Source organism: Lithobates pipiens, unplaced genomic scaffold (genome assembly GCF_037356315.1).
Source record: "Lithobates pipiens isolate NorthernLeopardFrog02 unplaced genomic scaffold, aLitPip1_a1.2 Scaffold_3, whole genome shotgun sequence".
NCBI lineage: Eukaryota > Metazoa > Chordata > Amphibia > Anura > Ranidae > Lithobates > Lithobates pipiens.
In genome coordinates, this window is record NW_027507790.1 from 17295488 (window position 1) to 17312647 (window position 17160).

The 17160-nt window shown below is 40.5% G+C and overlaps 1 protein-coding gene across 2 annotated transcripts in view; it reads right to left on the minus strand.

Moving 5' to 3' along the window:
• TRPV4 (transient receptor potential cation channel subfamily V member 4) overlaps positions 1-17160 on the minus strand; it is a 166848-nt gene that overhangs the window by 85851 nt on the left and 63837 nt on the right. For both annotated transcript variants that reach the window (XM_077461329.1, XM_077461328.1), the window contains exon 6: positions 1367-1665. In XM_077461329.1, coding sequence (XP_077317455.1) covers positions 1367-1665 — 299 coding nt within the window. The remainder of the gene's footprint in view (positions 1-1366; positions 1666-17160) is intronic.

Genomic DNA, 17160 nt, shown 5'->3' on the forward strand with positions numbered 1-17160 from the left:
TCACATCTCTCCTCCTTTCCAACTCATCTTATCTTTTCATCTTCCTTTTTCTTTCTTTTCTCCTTCTTTCTGCTCTTAATGAATATATTGAGCTACATAATAAAAAGGTAAATTTCTTTTGCTTCTACAAAGTAAAATGGATACTTTACTACCCTCACATATATGCATATCATATTGTTCATTGTATCACCCTACCCTTTGTATGTTCAGTATATGCTTTATATGCTATTACGCCTGTTAATCTTTCTGTTAAAACTCTTAATAAAAACGAATTGAAAAAAAATAAATAAAATGACTTCTGTTTCATTGGCATGACATTTTGTAAGTAACATGGGTAAAAACTGCCTACCCAAGCTAATAATGGCCAGAATGTATATGTAAATTCACTATACAACTGCATGCCATCTATTCTACTTTCACAAATCCAAATCTGTATTTAGTATGTAATCTTCACAAGTACCACAAGAGGTCAGCAAAGTACCAAATAGGGAAGTTTTTTTTTTTTTTTTATTATACCATTTTGCAGCCGTGGGTTTTTGAGTTATTTTCAATGATACATGGCTACTGAATATAAATATGTATTAATTATGCGTAAAAAAATAATGGGGATGCCACTACTTGCTTCCTTGTGATAATCGTTGTTGCCTAGCTGTTATGCCAGTATGCTAGTTTTAAAATATATTTAAACCCAGGCATAACAATGTAACGTATTGCGGTTTACTAGTTCTTAGATGTGGTGACTAGATTTAAAGCCTAACAAAGGAAAGTAATTTTTTCAACTGGTAATCCTCTGAATAACACATTCCGTACAAGGGAAACCATGCTGTCTCATCCGTTGTAGCTATGGAAGGGACCAAAGATTCCACAGGCTGGACTTTTAATAATATGTCTCTCTTTGTTCATCTGTATTATATGTAGGCTGATGGGATTAGTAGTTTATATCAGATTGTTTCGATTCCAGTTCATCTCACAGGAAATAGCAAGGGCACTGCTTTTCTTGCAAGACAAGCAGGTATTTTCTGTAGATGCTAGAAATGTTATGTGGTTTAGTTACGTCTTTAAGGAAAGTATGCTTTTCAAAAAAAAGTAACACACTCTAACTTCGCTAATCTAAAACTACCCAGCCCCGATCTAAAATATCCACTCACAATAGCAGCACCCTCAATTGCCACCAGGACAGGAAGTGAGGGTAGATCTCTCCAACTGGGGCACAAGGCCAATAAACCATAATCTCTCCAGCACAGAAAATAAGAAGTCTACCCAATGGGACATGAGAGAAAAAAAACCTGTTATAACTGTTCCCCCCTACTAAAACTAAAAAAGTAACATACCCAAACCCTACATGGTTACCAAGTGACATACTCACCCCTATTTTTCCAAGCTTTGCAGCCATCATTAGAGGGGAAATACCATCATTGTTCAGTATTGCCTCCAGGCTACTTTCGGGATACAGTTTGGCACACTTGATAACAAGAAGGTCATACATTTTGGTGACAAATTTTGTATTCTCTCGAGTGTTGTCAGCAATAGCAACCAATGCATGCAAAACAGTATTGCCCTTGGAGTCCTGACGACGCAGATCTGCCTTCTTGTGAGCATTCTCCGTCAGATAGTGTACTATGTCAGGCTGGCTGGTGCAAGCCGCAAGGGAAAGCGGCAGCTCACCTAGAATAGAAAGAATAAATATCCAGGTAAAATTAAATATCCAAGCACTGTTAAATACAACTTTCAATATTTTTTACTTCACATAAAGCACATAATTACATATTGGTTTAGCAAAGTACACCAATAGCTTGGCTTCAGCCTAAAACTAAGGGTTTTCGAGGAAGAAGAAACAGCACTTGGGTGAATACACAAACTCTAATAAATCAAACAGTATATATTAAAAAGGTACAACATTCCTCGACCGATTCTTTAGGACAACCTAGCTTAGTTTTAACATTTGAAAATAATTTTTTTGTTACTCTACATTTTATCTCCCAACCTCTATTCTACAATAATGCTTACTTATTACCACGGTCTTCATAAAAAGTACAGAAAGAGGTATATAAGCAAAGTAATTATAGTAAATACAATGGGGAAAATATATATTTGATCCCCTAAAAATGTTGTAAGTTTGCCCACTTACAAAGAAATTAAGGGTCTAGAATTTTTATCATAGGTATATTTTAAATGATAGAGAATATCAACCAAAACCCAGAAAAACACACGATACAAATATTATAAATTGAGTTGCAGTTCAGTGAGTAAAATAAGTATTTGATCCCCAAGCAAAACATGACTTAGTACTTGGTGGAAAAACCCTTGTTGGCAAGCATAGAGATAGGATGTTACTTGTAGTTGGTGACCAGGTTTGAACACATCTCAGGATGGATTTTGGTCCACTCTTTATAGATCTGCTCTAAATCCTTAAGTTTTCTTGGCTGTCGCTTGGCAACTCAAAGTTTGAGCTCCTATTACACATTTTCTACAGGATTAAAGTGGAACTATAGGTCATTTTTTTTTTTTTCCATTTTGGATAGACTAAGGGAGGGTTATGTTAGATTATTTTCCGCCATCTGTGTCCCATTGTGGATATTTACCTTCACTTCTTGCAGGGCTGGTGCAAGGATCTTTGACACCCTAGGCAAAACCTAATTGTGCCACCATAATAATACTAATAATGAAAGCAATAAAAACAAATCCCTCTGCACTCTATCCAAAACTAAAATAAATGTTTGTAGTTATACTTTAAGGTCTGGAGACCGGCTAGCCACTCCATAACCTTAAAGCGGAGGTCCACCCTAAAATGGACCTTCCGCTCATCGGAATCCTCCCCCCCTCCGGCGCCACAATTGGCACCTGTCAGGGGGGAGGGGGGTGCAGTTACCTGGATAATCCAGGTAACTGCACCCACTTCCGGGATAGCTCTCTGCGGAAAGGGGCGTAGATTACGCCCCTTTCCGCAAGTGCCCGCCCCCTTCCGCAAGTGCCCCGCTGCCTGCTGGGAAACACACAGATCCCAGAGGCAGCGGGGACCGTCCTTATTGCGCAGCGCAACTCGCGCATGCGCAGTAGGGAACCGGGAAATGAAGCCGAAAGGCTCCATTTCCTGATTCCCATACCCAAGATGGCGGCGGCAGCACCAGAGTGTCGATCTAGAGATCGGCTTCGGGGGCCGACATCGCGGGCGCGCTGGACAGGTAAGTGTCACTATTTTAAAAGTCAGCATCTGCAGTATTTGTAGCTGCTGGCTTTAAAAAAAAAAAAAAAGGAGTCCCGGTGGACTCCCGCTTTAAAGTGCTTCTTGAGCCACTCCTATGGTGCCTTGGCGATATGTTTTGCTTCATTGTCATGCTGGAAGACTCATCCATGACCCATCTTCAGTGTTCTGGCTGAGGGAAGAAGGTTCTCATCCATGTTTTGTAATACATAGCCTCGCCCATTGACCCCTCAATGCGCCAAAGTCAGCCTGTACCTTTAGCAGAGGAACCACCCCAAAGCACAATGTTTCCACCTCTGTGCTTGACTGTAGGTATGGTGTTCTTTGGGTCATAGTCAGCATTTTTCTTCCTCCAAACACGGCAAGTCGCATTAATGCAGCAGAGCTCAATTTTGGTGTCATCTGACCACAGCACTTTCTCTAAATCCTTCTCGGAATCATTTAGATGTTCATTATCAAACTTCAGATGGGCCTGTACATGTGCCTTCCTGAGGAAGGGGGCCTTGCGGGTCCTGCAGGATTTCAATCCATGGTGGCATATTGTGCTACCAATGGTTTGTTTAGTCCCAACTGCCTTAAGATCATTCACAAGCTCCTCCAGTGTAGTTCTGGGCTGATCCCTCATTTTTCTCACGATCATCCCTACCCAATGAGGCAAAATCTTGCATGGAGCTCCAGACTGGGGGTGATTGATGGTTGTTTTTCATTTCTTTCATTTGCAAATAATCACTCCAACAGTTGTCTCCTTCTCACCAAGCTTCACCCAGCTTCTTGTCTTGTAGCCCATTCCCGCCCTGTGCAGGTCTACAATCTTGTGCCCGACATCCTTTGACACCATGATGGACAGAAATATTCTGTGGACAGGTAACTTTTATACACATAAGTTGTCATTAGGCACACCTTTCCTAAATTGACAGGGCTAATCTGTGTACCACATGATCACATACTGTACCCAGTCTATGGGAGCCAGAATTCTTGTTAGTTAGGGGATCAAATACTTATTTTACTCACTGAACGGCAACTCAATTTCTAACATTTGTATCATGTGGTTTTTTTTTCTGGGTTTTGGGTGTTATTCTGTCTCTATCATTTAAAATACACCTATAACAATTATAGACCCTTAATTTCTTTGTAAGTGGGCAAACTTACAAAATCTACAGGGGATCAAATAATTATTTTCAACACTGTATGTATTCATAGTAAGTGATATCAAAATTAAAGATCATATTTTTGATCGAGGTCAACACATCACCCTCCAGAAAGCCAGCTTGCTTTACTATTGCCTGATATTTTCTGCGGCAATATATAGGGATGCAAAATTTCGACCGTCAAAACATTTTGACCGAAAATGGCCTTTTCAGCAATTTGCGAAAGAAAAAAAGGCAGATAATGGGGCGGGGCGTGGCTCCGCTCCCCGCCCCTGGTGTCACCTATCAGGGGGGCTTCCTATATCATAGAAGAGAGCCGCCGCCGCCTGTTTTACAGCGCCAAGAACATCACAGGTTTCATTTCAATAGCTACGTGTTGCCCGCTGCACGTCATCACATACAGCCCCTCCCCCTTGTCTGGGGAACTTTGATAGACAGATCACCCGTCCCAGGATTGGATGGGTAATCTGTATATCAAAGTGCCCGGACAAGGGGGAGGGGCTGTATGTGACGATGCGCAGCGGGGAACACACAGCTATTGAGAAAATATGAAAAAAACTATTTTGGGATTTTTTTTAGGCAATACATTTTCAATTTTTTTCTTTTAGAAAATCCATTTATATTGCATAGATAGTAGAAAAAAATATATATCAATACATATATAGACATACAATTATTTAAAATAACTGCTTCTTGAAGAATTTTATAACTGATACAGCCTACTACATTGTTCAGTAACCACTGATGTACACAAGTGGCGCTGAGTAGCGGTAATCCAACATGTTTTAATATCTCCTACAAAAAAATCTTCATCAGGGATATTGTACAATTATATATAGACATTCAAAAGGTCCATTCCCAGGGTCAAATTAGGAGAGAGTCCAAAGTTCACCATGTATGTAAAACTGCCATTAATCCTCTACAAGACGGCCGGATAAAAACAAATCCCAAATCCCAAAAACAAATTTGCTTGGAATCTAGGAGCCAGCTAAAAAAGTTAGGAGCCAGGTCTGTGACGGCGATCCGGACCTGTCCCTGGCCTGACATGGAGACGAGTGAGGGGAAGATAGCGCCCCCAGCCCCCCACCTGTCTCCAAGTCATTGCCCATAGCTCTTAGAGGGGCATTATATTTATTTAATTTTTTTCAAATGACAAATTTTTTTTAAATTGCATTTTAGTGTAAATATGAGATGTGAGGTCTCTCTGACCCCCTGATCTCATATATAAGAGGACCTGTCATGCGTTTTTCTATTACAAGGGATTTTTACATTCCTTGTAATAAAAAAAAAATGTGTGTCACTTTTATTACTATTTATTTATTTTTCTAAAGAACAGTGAAAAAAATAAAAATAAAACATTAAAATAAGAAGAAAAAATAATAATTTTAAACCGCGCCCTGTCCCGCCATGCTTGCGTGCAGAAGCAAACGCATATATGAAATCGTTGTTCAAACCACACATGTGAGGTATTGCTGCGATCGGTAGAGTGAGAGCAATAATTCTAGCCCTAGACCTTCTCTGTAAACTTAAAATGTGCAACCTGTAGAATTTTTTAAATGTCGCCTATGGAGATTTTAAAGGGTAAAAGTTTGTCGCCATTCCATGAGCGGGCGCAATTTTGAAGCATGACATGTTGGGTATCGATTTACTCGGCGTAACATTATCTTTCACAATATAAAAAAAATTGGGCTAACTTTACTGTTGTCTTATTTTTTTTTATTAATTTCTTTTTCCCAAAAAAAGTGCGTTTGTAAGTCCGCTGTGCAAATACGGTGTGACAGACAGTATTGCAACGACCACTATTTTATTCTCTAGGGCAGGGATCTCCAAACTACGGCCCTCCAGCTGTTGCGGAACTACACGTCCCATTAGACACTGTAAAACTGACATTCAAAGACATTACTAGGGATTATGGGAATTGTAGTTCCTGAACAACTGGAGGGCCATAGTTTGGAGAGCCCTTCTCTAGGGTGTTAGAATAAAAAATATATATATAATGTTTAGGCTGGCAGGCAGGGGAAGCTCCATTAGCATTGCTGGTTTGTAATTCCAACGGCCACCACAAGATGGCGCCAGATTCCAGAAGGAACCATAGGACTGCAGAAGGCCTCAAAGCCGGGGGCTCAATTGCCGGCCGCCGGCGGTGCAGCCTGAAGCGATCACGCCGGGGGGGGTCCACAGACAGGATACCCCCAGCTGTGCTGCCCCAGGCGCCAGGTCGCTAATTCTAGTCGCAAATGCGACCTGGTGCCCGGGTTTTGTCGAGCCCTGCAATACAGGCATTCCAAAAGATGGCTCAATAAATTTTCTTATATATAGCGCAAAAATACTTCTCTAGGTTCCGAATGGACCATACCGAAAAGACCCCCAGATGGTTGTGATCTCCTCCACTAAAACAGCCGAGGCAGGGAATGGCTTGAAATGAAAGCTGTGATGTTCCCGGCGCTGTAATCAAACAGGCGGCGGTGGCTCTCCTCTCCCTTCACAGGCTGCAATGGGGACACTGGCTGCACTACTGGGGACACTGGCTGGCTGCATCTGACAGGCACTGGTGAGGCTGCATTGATCTCTTGTACCATGTCCTCAGTCTCTGACCATCTCCTGTACCATGTCCCCAGTTGCTGACCATCTCCTGTATAAAAAAAATTTTAAAACAGTCTTGGTATCTATGCTGTTTCGGTATCGGTTTTCGGCCTAGTGTATTTTTCATTTTTGGTGTTGGCTTCGGCACCAAAAAACAAAAAAAAAAAAAAACAAAAAAAAAAAAAACACATTCGGTGCACCCCTAGCAAAATATCAAATACATTCTGTAAATGATCATGTCAAATAAACTAGCTTGCAGAATAAGATTTAAAAAAGAATGTTAATAAAATTCTGCTCGTTACCTTTTCCCATTCCCACACAGGCCCGAGCCTGTGTCACATTTACACAAACTCCTAAATGCTTTTATAGGATGGAAGGGCACACACTTCTTGAGGTTTACAGCACACCATTACATATGCACAGAATGTTTGTAGTCATACATAACAGGCTAGGCTACAGTCAGTGAGCCAGGTTAATGAAAAAACAATAGCATCTCATACTTCGGACTCCAATGGTACAAAGGCCAACTAATTATATTCAGGTAAATGACTCCTCCTTTCCAGATCTAAAACCAATGTTTCTTTCACTATGAGGTGTGATCGTCTGTTCTAATGAGGTGTGTACACTGTCGTATATACCAATTGTCTGTGTTACAGTTCCTACATTTGCATTTTGCTAATTTCTAGGATAATTCATCACTTCCTCATGTAGAATATGATTTGATGCATGCATCATTGTATCCTTACTGCTTGGATGTCACAACTGCTGCTGTGGTAACGCTGGAACTACTTCCCATCCTACCTACCCTGGAGACAGCACGCAGGTGTCTGAAATGACAGCTCAGTGTCACCACTGACTCATTAAAAGCGACTGTTTGCATAATATTGCAGTGTACTGGGACATTTGCATTTAGATATATAAAGAAAGGTGAAAGCATAAGGTTGGAGTTCATGATCCAAGCATTTTGTTTACATTTTATTAGTGATAGATTTATTGCAACCACTTTTTTCCACTAATCCACGGCTGTCCAGCCTGAATGAGTATATATATATATATATATATATATATATATATACACATACATACATACACACACACACACACACACACACACACACACACACACACACACACACACATATACATACACACATACAAAGTTTGTATTTATTTATTGTAACAATGATACAGACACACCAGCACAGGTCTGGAAGAAAGTCTCAGTTGACCTGTGCAAAAAAATATTCTGCAGAAAACATTTAAGCACTATCAACAACACTGAATGTTGCCCTGCCCTGTTGTCTCAAACTACAATAAATAATGAGGCAAATAAGAAAACATCAGGCACAAGTTAACATTCTAGAAAACAGGGAACACCCATAATTAACTATAATGGTTACCTAGAAACACTACCTCTCAATTTAATATGGCCAAGTCTATCACCAACTTCTGAAAGAAATTTTGAATACTATGTGCAGTGCAGGTATCTGAATCTGCATTTGTAATGCAGATTACAACGGTTCTACAACATTTTAGCTCTGATCAGTCCTTACTACTTAGGCCTGGTTCACACCTATGCAGGTTGCAATTTGCATATTCCAGTGGCATTTTGCGTTTTTGAATACACGTTTTTGATCCACATGGAACCAAAAAACTGAAAAAAAAGTCCCTGGTCCTTTCAATAAAATGAACAGATGTGAACATGACCCATAGGAAACCATGTTAAAATGGACTGTAGTATGTTTCTGCAAAACTGAAAACACAAAAAAATGCATAGGTGTGAATCAGGCCCAAATTATTAAAATGTATTACTCTGATGTTTTGTGCATTCAAAAGGATTATTCCTGAAAGCTTTAGCAAAGACAAAAGAAGTATATTACCCAGAGCAGCTGGCCTTTTTGAAGAAAAAAAAAATGAAGAAAAAACAAACAGAGACATTGTTCTTGGCCAACATGGTTTCCTCTTCCTGGGAGGATAAACCAAGGAATCTAAATTGGTCAGCATTAGCAACTTTTTTTTCCATCTATTTAGTTATTTTTAATGAATAGCTTCTAGTGCCCATAATAAAAATAATGCAATATAATACCAAGATCATATTCTGTCTGGGGTGGTAGATTAGGCAGCTTGCAAGATAACATTATTGCTAGTTCACATCTTTGTGTTTCAAACAAACTCACAACTTTGCTGCCCAGTACAAAAACGCATGGTAAAGTATGGACCAGGATGGTTTCATGGTTTGTTTTCAATGGCAACTCATTTTGAACAGCTCCCTAAGGTAAATCTCCTTAAAATATTAGTAGTCAGTCATTCATTCATTAGTCCAGGACTGTTGAGCTGTTAGAATCCTATATCAGGCAAGAACAGGACAACATTCCTCTCCCAAAACTCCAACAATTGATTTCCTCAATTCCCATGTTTATAGAGTGTTGTTAAAAGGAGAGGGGGTGCTATACTGTGGTAAGCATGACCCTGTTCCAACTTTGAGATGCGCTGCTGCCATTAATTAAAACTTTTTTTAAACTTGTTTTATTGAATATATTCAAAAAAAGAATATACCGTACATACATTCACAAGGCAATATTCCCGTCATTAGAAATGTAACAGCAGTATTTTACAGGCTAACAGTGGATCAAATATCAAAAGGTAGATAGAGCCAAAACAGACAGTTGTTGCACAAATAAATGTACAAGAAATATTAACAAATATTAACAATTATCAAAAGAGGAGACTTCAACCAATCCAAAAACTAACCTTGTATTACGATGGAATGAGTTAACTTGTAACAGTATTCATCTGTGTTCTGAGCAAAATAAACTGAAGGACTAGTGATGTAGCAGCTGTATTTGGGTCCTGTGGGTTTTTTTTTTTTCATACCTTATGACACATCACCAAAACATATAGGGTTAATCTAAGTTAGAAACGTTAGCAATTAGTGAAATAATGGAAATCACTGGTTTCCCGGCTATCCAGCCTCATATCTTATAGAATTTTCCTGGGCATCCCCTGGCTTTATAGGTTAGTTTATACAAAGGTAAGTTTTGATTAGTCAGTCTTTTCCACATATTAATATGTAGGGGTTCAGTATGGATACACTGGAGCGCTAATTTTCTGGCATGGTACAGTAGAATCCATAGGGAACATTTACGCATAGCACTGATATCTAGGTCTTCAAGACTACAAGGATAAGGGTATCCAGCCTGTCACACAGCCGGCCGTTGATAGCAGATCACAGGATCTTTCATCTTGCGCAAAAAGCAAAGCTTCTGCAGAAAAAACACGGACAAATGGGCCCCGTCAGGGTTACTAGGTCCTTCTTCACTGGGCAAAATAAAACTGATGGCTGCATGGAGTGGAGGTCTGGGGGGGCCATTACCTAAGGGACCGCCCCTTGGGCGAAACTAAAAGTTGTGTTTTTTCATAACATGTAATGCCTAGTCTTCTCCTAAAGGTGGCGTAACAACCCAATGGCTAAGAGAGGAGCTGTTTCAGTCGGTGAATATAAGAGAAAAATGCCCAATTAAGCACCATTTAGAATTGCAAATATTTGTGAACTTGAAGGTAGCAGAAATAAATGCCGTAAATTCGGACCAGAAGGGTCTCGCCTTGTCACAACATCAGACCATATCAGGGAAATCTCTGGGATCTTTCACACATTTGTGACAAGTGGGCGTGTCCCTTATATGCATTTTAAATAATAGTTGTGGGGTGTAGTATGTTGTGTAAACATCATAGTTGAATACATTTATATCTGACAGAAATTACCACGTAGACATACAAGTTAGACACAGTGTTGGCCACTCATGCAGGGTGCTGTCCCTCTAATCCACGTAGGGAGCTGGATGCATGGATTCCAATAGTTTTCTTTTTTTTAGAGTGTTGGGGGGGAGGGGGGGCTGGGGTTGGGAAAATTGAGTAACAGCAGCCACTGGTTAAACATTTTTTGACAGTTACCTGTAGAGATGTCATGGATATCAGCTTGCCAACATGTTTGCACTTTAAGAGGGGGGCATTGTTTATCCATTATAAGGTAGAAGGTACATATAAGAGGTGTGTGGGTCAAACGGAGGAGGGCATTTTTCTAATTTAGCGTTAGAGAGCTGTACTCAAAGATCAAATTGTGCCTCTGCAGTATGCAGGAGTTGCAAGTACCTGAAGTGCCAGTGTACTGGAACACCAAGGTCCTTGTTTCTTTGAATACCTTTTCGGGAAAGTAAATTGGTTAGACAAGAGATATAAAAATTTAGAGAGAAAATAACCTATAAATAAATTCACCCTCCCTATCGTAGGCAAGGGAAGGCTTAATCCATTGGGGCATCTTGCCGCGGAAGGAGGCTATACAGGCTAATATGTTTTTGTCATGGTATTTAGATAGCAGTAGTTGAAAATCTTTTCCTAAGTGTCTACATTTGCTTGTGGTCTGCAGTGAGCAATCAGGTGGCAAAGTAAATAGGAGATCCGGGTCCATAGCAAATATATGCAATTTGGTCCAATTTACTTTGAACCCTGAATAATAAAGCAGAACAAATTGAAATACTTAAGCTATGATATGTTGTGGATCAGGATGTTATAAAAACACATCATCCACATGTAACAAGACTCTTTCTTCCTAATGCCCTTCACTAACGGAGAACTTTGAAGAAGTTCTGCTAGTGGCTCTGTTGCTAGGGCAATAGAGGGCGAAAAGTTGTAGCCTTGCCTAGGGCCCCATTGTATTGAAAATGATGTAGTGATACAGTCATTAACATGTATCCATGCTTGGGGCTGCACGTAAAGGATCTGTATCCATGTAATAAAGTTATCTTCAAATCCAAATGCAGACAGAACAGACATGGCCATTCTATAGTGTCAAATGCCTTGCCAAGGCCACAAGACTTTTAGGGGTTTGAGAAGTATTAGGAATTTGTTAATTGGTAGTGTCTACGGATGTTAATATTGGTCGACCTTCCAGGAATGAATCTTGTTTGGTTGGATTTCACAAATGAGGCAATAACCGAGTTTAGTCTGATGCCGCGTACACACGACCGGCTTTCCGGCAGACTAGGTCCGAAGGAATCAGTCCCGACAATCCGATCATGTGTGGGCTAATCCGATAATTTTTCATTTAGAAAAAATCCAACGGACTTTGAAATAGAAGATGTTTTAAATCTGTCCAACGGACTCAATTCCCATCGGGAAAACCGGTCGTCTGTATGCTGGTCCGACAGACCAAATACGACGCTATTGGCTATTGAACTTCTTTTTAGTCCTGCATTACTTCGTCCCGTTCAAAACAAACGGACTTTCAAACGGACTTAGTCCGTTCGTGTGTGGCCAAGTCCCTTCGCTCGGAAAGTCCGTCGGAACTCTGCCAAAAGTCCGTCAGACTCCCGGAAAGTCCGGTTGTGTGTATGCGGCATTAGAGCTAGGATTTTAGAAAACCTTTTAAGATTAGTGTTAAAGATATCGGTCTCAATGACTCATGAGTAAGATCCTTATTGGGCTTGGGAGCAATACAATCAAGGCCTCCCTCATAGAAGGGGAGTGGTTTCTCTCTCTCATGTATTCTTTATGAGCAAGCGATCAGGAGACCATCAAAGTCTGGTGTTTTATGTTTAGCAAATGTTCCTAAAGTTTTTTAATCTCCTCATAGGTAAATGGATCTTCGAGAAATAATTTGTCTACTACTGATGAAGTAACTAATGATATGGAGTTCAAATACTTCAAAGGGCCAGTAGACTCAGGGGTTTATTTACTAAAGCTGGAGAGTGCAAAATGAATCTCACTTCTGCAAAGAAACCAATCAGCTTCTAACCTCAGCTTGTTTAATTAGGATTTGGCAATAAGGCTGGATTCGCACCTATGCATTTTTAGTGCTTTTTGAATTTTGCAGATTTTCACTACAGAATGTGTTCCATAGGAAACCATGTTAAATGGACTGTAGTGCAAATCTGCAAAATGCAAAAAGCACTAAAACTGCATAGGTGTGAAAACCTGGAAACTGATGGGTTTCTATGTAGAAGTGAGACTGAGTTTGCACTCTCCAAGCTTTAGTAAATAAACCTATTAGGTAAAGATTTGCTTAAAGTGGTGCACACAGAATCTGGTGCAGCTGTGCATACAAACCAATCAGCTTCTATCTTCAGCTTGTTCTATTAAGCTGTGAAAATAAAACCTAGAAGTGGATTGGTTACTATTCAGAGCTGCACCAGATTGTGTGCACCAGCTTTAGTAAATCTCCTCAATTATGATTATGTACTCAGGATTTTTACAATCAATATAAAAATTAAAAAAAAGGCATCTAAAATACAATGTGGATGTCTGAAGAACACAGGTCTGGTTTGGCTAGGAAGACAAGTAGTCAACCATTTTTGTTCCCCAATTCAAAAACATGCTGTCCAGGTAAAGCAATTTATTTTGTGTCTTATAAGTAAGGGACTATGCATATGATCTTTGGCCATCCTTCCAGGTTTGATCATTTTGTGGGGTCGGGTCAGAAGCATTGGTTTTCAGTGTCTGATACCTTTTGATTCAAAAAGGATAGTATCAATTTCAAAAGTTTTTCTTAAAATGGTACGTTTTCAGTGTAAACGTTTGATTTTTTTTTTTCCTTATGTGAACTGGTGCGTACCTAGAACATTTGGCACCTGAGGCGGATTCTATATCTGGCACCCCCACCCAACTTTAAAATGCAAAAACTAAGACAAAAATTCATAATGTTTTCAAGAATATTTATTGCACATATTTCACAACCACCCCTCCATGTCTCTCTAATCACTGTGCCCCCTTTTACTCTGCCTCCCCTGCAAAGTTCTTCTTTCAGCATAAACAGATAGCTAATACTTTTAGCAATGTGTTTAAGTAAGATTGCAGACATGCTACAGGGGATGGTAAGAGACTGAAGACATGACACAAGAGGTGGTCAGAGAGTGCAGACATGATAAAAGAAATGGTCAGAGACCATAGGCATGATACAAGAGATCGTCAGAGAGTGCCGTTCCAAACTGCCGCTAACAAGAGATCACTCTAATCTTACACTGGATTATTAGGATTCAACTCAAAAGGGAAGAGAACACTTGTAGATCAATTCTGATTTAGACTTTTTTTTATACATGTGGTATTTTCCTGCCCCCAACCTAAACTGAGTCACAGATGTTAGTTACAGGGTGGTCATAGTACATTACATGGTAGGCACTGTACAGCACAGCATATGGTGAGCACAGCACAAGACACAGTGAGCACAGTAAATTACACAATGAGCGCTATACAGCACAGCACACGACATACTGGACATGGCACAGCACATTATACAGAGGGGCACACCACTCCACATTACATGGTGACACACCACATTACACAGTTGTCACTGTACAGCACACTACTACGTATTACATGGTGGGTACTATACAGCACAGTACATATGGTGGGCACAGCACATTACACGGTGGGCACTGTACATTACATGTGGGCACACCACACAACATGGTGGACACATATCATATGGTGGGCACTGCACATGGGGGAGGGGGAGCAGCAGTCTGCCCCCCAGTACAATCATTGCACCTCTAAAGGTCAGTTTCTGCACAATATTCCCTGTTTACTGACCTCACCTTAGTAGCATAGTAGATATTCTTCCTCCAGGGCTTCTGCTGGATAGGACGACATCAGCGCCCCTCCCCCAGACAGCTGCCTGAAGCTCATGGAGGCAGAGACCCCCTTCACACTTATAGCTTGTGTTAGCAGTAAAGCACCGCTAGTTTTAGGCATCCCATGTGACTGAGGACCAGGAAACTCCAGCATCCACTGGCCCAACCCATTCTATGGCTTCCACGCTCTGCCTCTGATGGACTCCCTCTTGGATGGCTCATCTATTTATTCTGACATGCCATTTTTCACATACCTTTGCGAGTACAATACATCCTTTGCAACAAATTGTTTGAATTACTGCACTCAGAGTGGCGCTTTGTGCTTTCTCCCCCATAATGCACTTCTGTGGAATGTTGGGCAAATCACTGAGGAAGAGCAGCACCAGCAACCAATCACTGACATTAGCAATACGTAGAAGCTATTACTCTCTGCTATGTGGACACTATCAATTTCAGACATCAACCCAAGGATTCTTCTTACCTGGCTGTGTCTTGCTTCAGTAGAGTTACTAACTTGATATAAGCCATAGTCAGATTGAAGTTGCATACTTGTTTCAGGCCTTTAACATATAAAGTATTTTTAGAGAGACAAGTCAGCAATGGCAGGCTCTGCATTCATGCCACAGGTTTCTTTTTAGCTGACACTACATTTTTGCTTAAGCTCCATTCACGCTGGATGCATTGCCATGTGTTGATCAATGCCTGCCAGCACATATGCATTGTGAAAGCAATGTATTTCAATAGGAAGAGTTCAAACCAGTATGTCCTGCTTTTTTTCAGTGCAACACATGTAAATGCATTTTAAAACACTGCAATGTATAACAGTGTAACACATTGCAAGTTATAATGCAAAGCATTAACCTTCCCTCAACCCACACACCGCAGTGTGAATGGACTCCTGCGTATAGAATAACATTGCTCAAGTCTATCAGCTTGATTCACAGGAATATCCGTTTCCCTCCCTCAGGCACAACTATGACTGGTTTTAAAGCAAGCCTAATGTTGAATCTGTCAGCAATGGTTTCAAATTTGGCCAGTTCCTGCTGAAACACCCAAACTTCAATTCTTCTATAGGGAGACTGCTTGTACTGAAGTCGATCCATCAGTACAACCAGCCTGTCAAGTTTTTTTTTCATCCAATCACTGTTGGCAGCTATAGCCACCAGCAGTGATTATTGTATTTTGCCAGTGGGGAACAATCCCCCACTACCCGCTGGCAAAACACAATAGTTGTTCATCGATTGTCAAATGGAACCATTTTCTTTCCTTCAACCCATGGTTGAAGGAAAGAGAATTGCATAAATATATTGCCTGCCTAAACATCTAATCCACAATGAGCACAGAGCAGGCATATCAGCCTCATTATCCATTTGTCCAGTGCCCTGGATGACCCCGAATCCCTGGGCAATCTAACATGCAAATATCAAGGCAGCTAGGTGGGTTAATGTTCTAGCCTTGCCCCTGCTATCTACTTTTGTCTCAATGGCCATTAGGGCCACCCTTCATAGTGATGGGCCAATGGCAAGACTAAGGAGGCAGGAAAGAGCTGGGTCAATGTAGATCATACTGCATAAAGATTTGGGGCTCTCAGGGCAATAAAATGAATTGCAGAGCTTAACGTGCAAGCATCTGGCAGAGCCTGCTTACTGCTGCCAACATGGACAACTTACTTTTATACCACTTTATATTTTTTTATTCAGCATACCATTTACACGTGTACATGTATATGTGTATTGTGAGTGTAGATCATTTAAAAAAAAGGCTTGTTTGATGCATCTTTGGTATTGTTTTCTTTCAAATGCATTTAAGAGGTACTAATCCAATTAAATGCCTATTACTTAGAAAGAATGTAGCGTCCATGTTTAAAGCGCATGCAGTAGCCATGCTCCTTCTCAGATTCCTTCATAGAAACAAAATGATTAAATAAGAGATTGTTAATTCTCAGATTGGTGCCATCATCAGATATGCTCAAGCTACATTCAAAAAACATATATGTCAAGTGCTTTTGGGCATCCCTAGTTTAAAGTGGCATTAAACTGCAAACATTTAAATTATACTGCAGATTACCAATTCCATGGCTGTATTAAAACCCTATATCCAAAAAATATTAAAACAGTTTGCTGTAAACGCTTACAAAATCCAGATGGAGCTGTAGCTGGTTGCCCCGGGGGGTGATCGATGTGAGGATAATGCCTTTGCCCCACGTTGGACACCAAATGTAGCAAGGTCCCAGGCCTCCTTTAGTCTAATGAGAACCTCCAGAGCCAGGAACAGCTGACATCCTTCTGTATAGACTGGGGTGCAAGGCATAGTGGGTGTAATGTAAGGTAGATTCATGGGCGCCAGACACTTCTTGAATGCAAAGAGATTTATTTTCTCCTAAACAGAACTGTGGGAGAGAGGGTTTAGGCCCAGGACACCCTTAGGTAGTTGCAATGTCAATTGACTCTGAGACTTCTACAGGTAGACAGCCATGCAGGGAAAGGCATCCAACAAGACACCACATGCATGCATAGGAGCGCTGTCTCCTATGGCAACAGTCTTAGAACAGTTCCTAACACAAATTGTAACAAACTCCTTTACTTTTATACAAACACTTCTTATA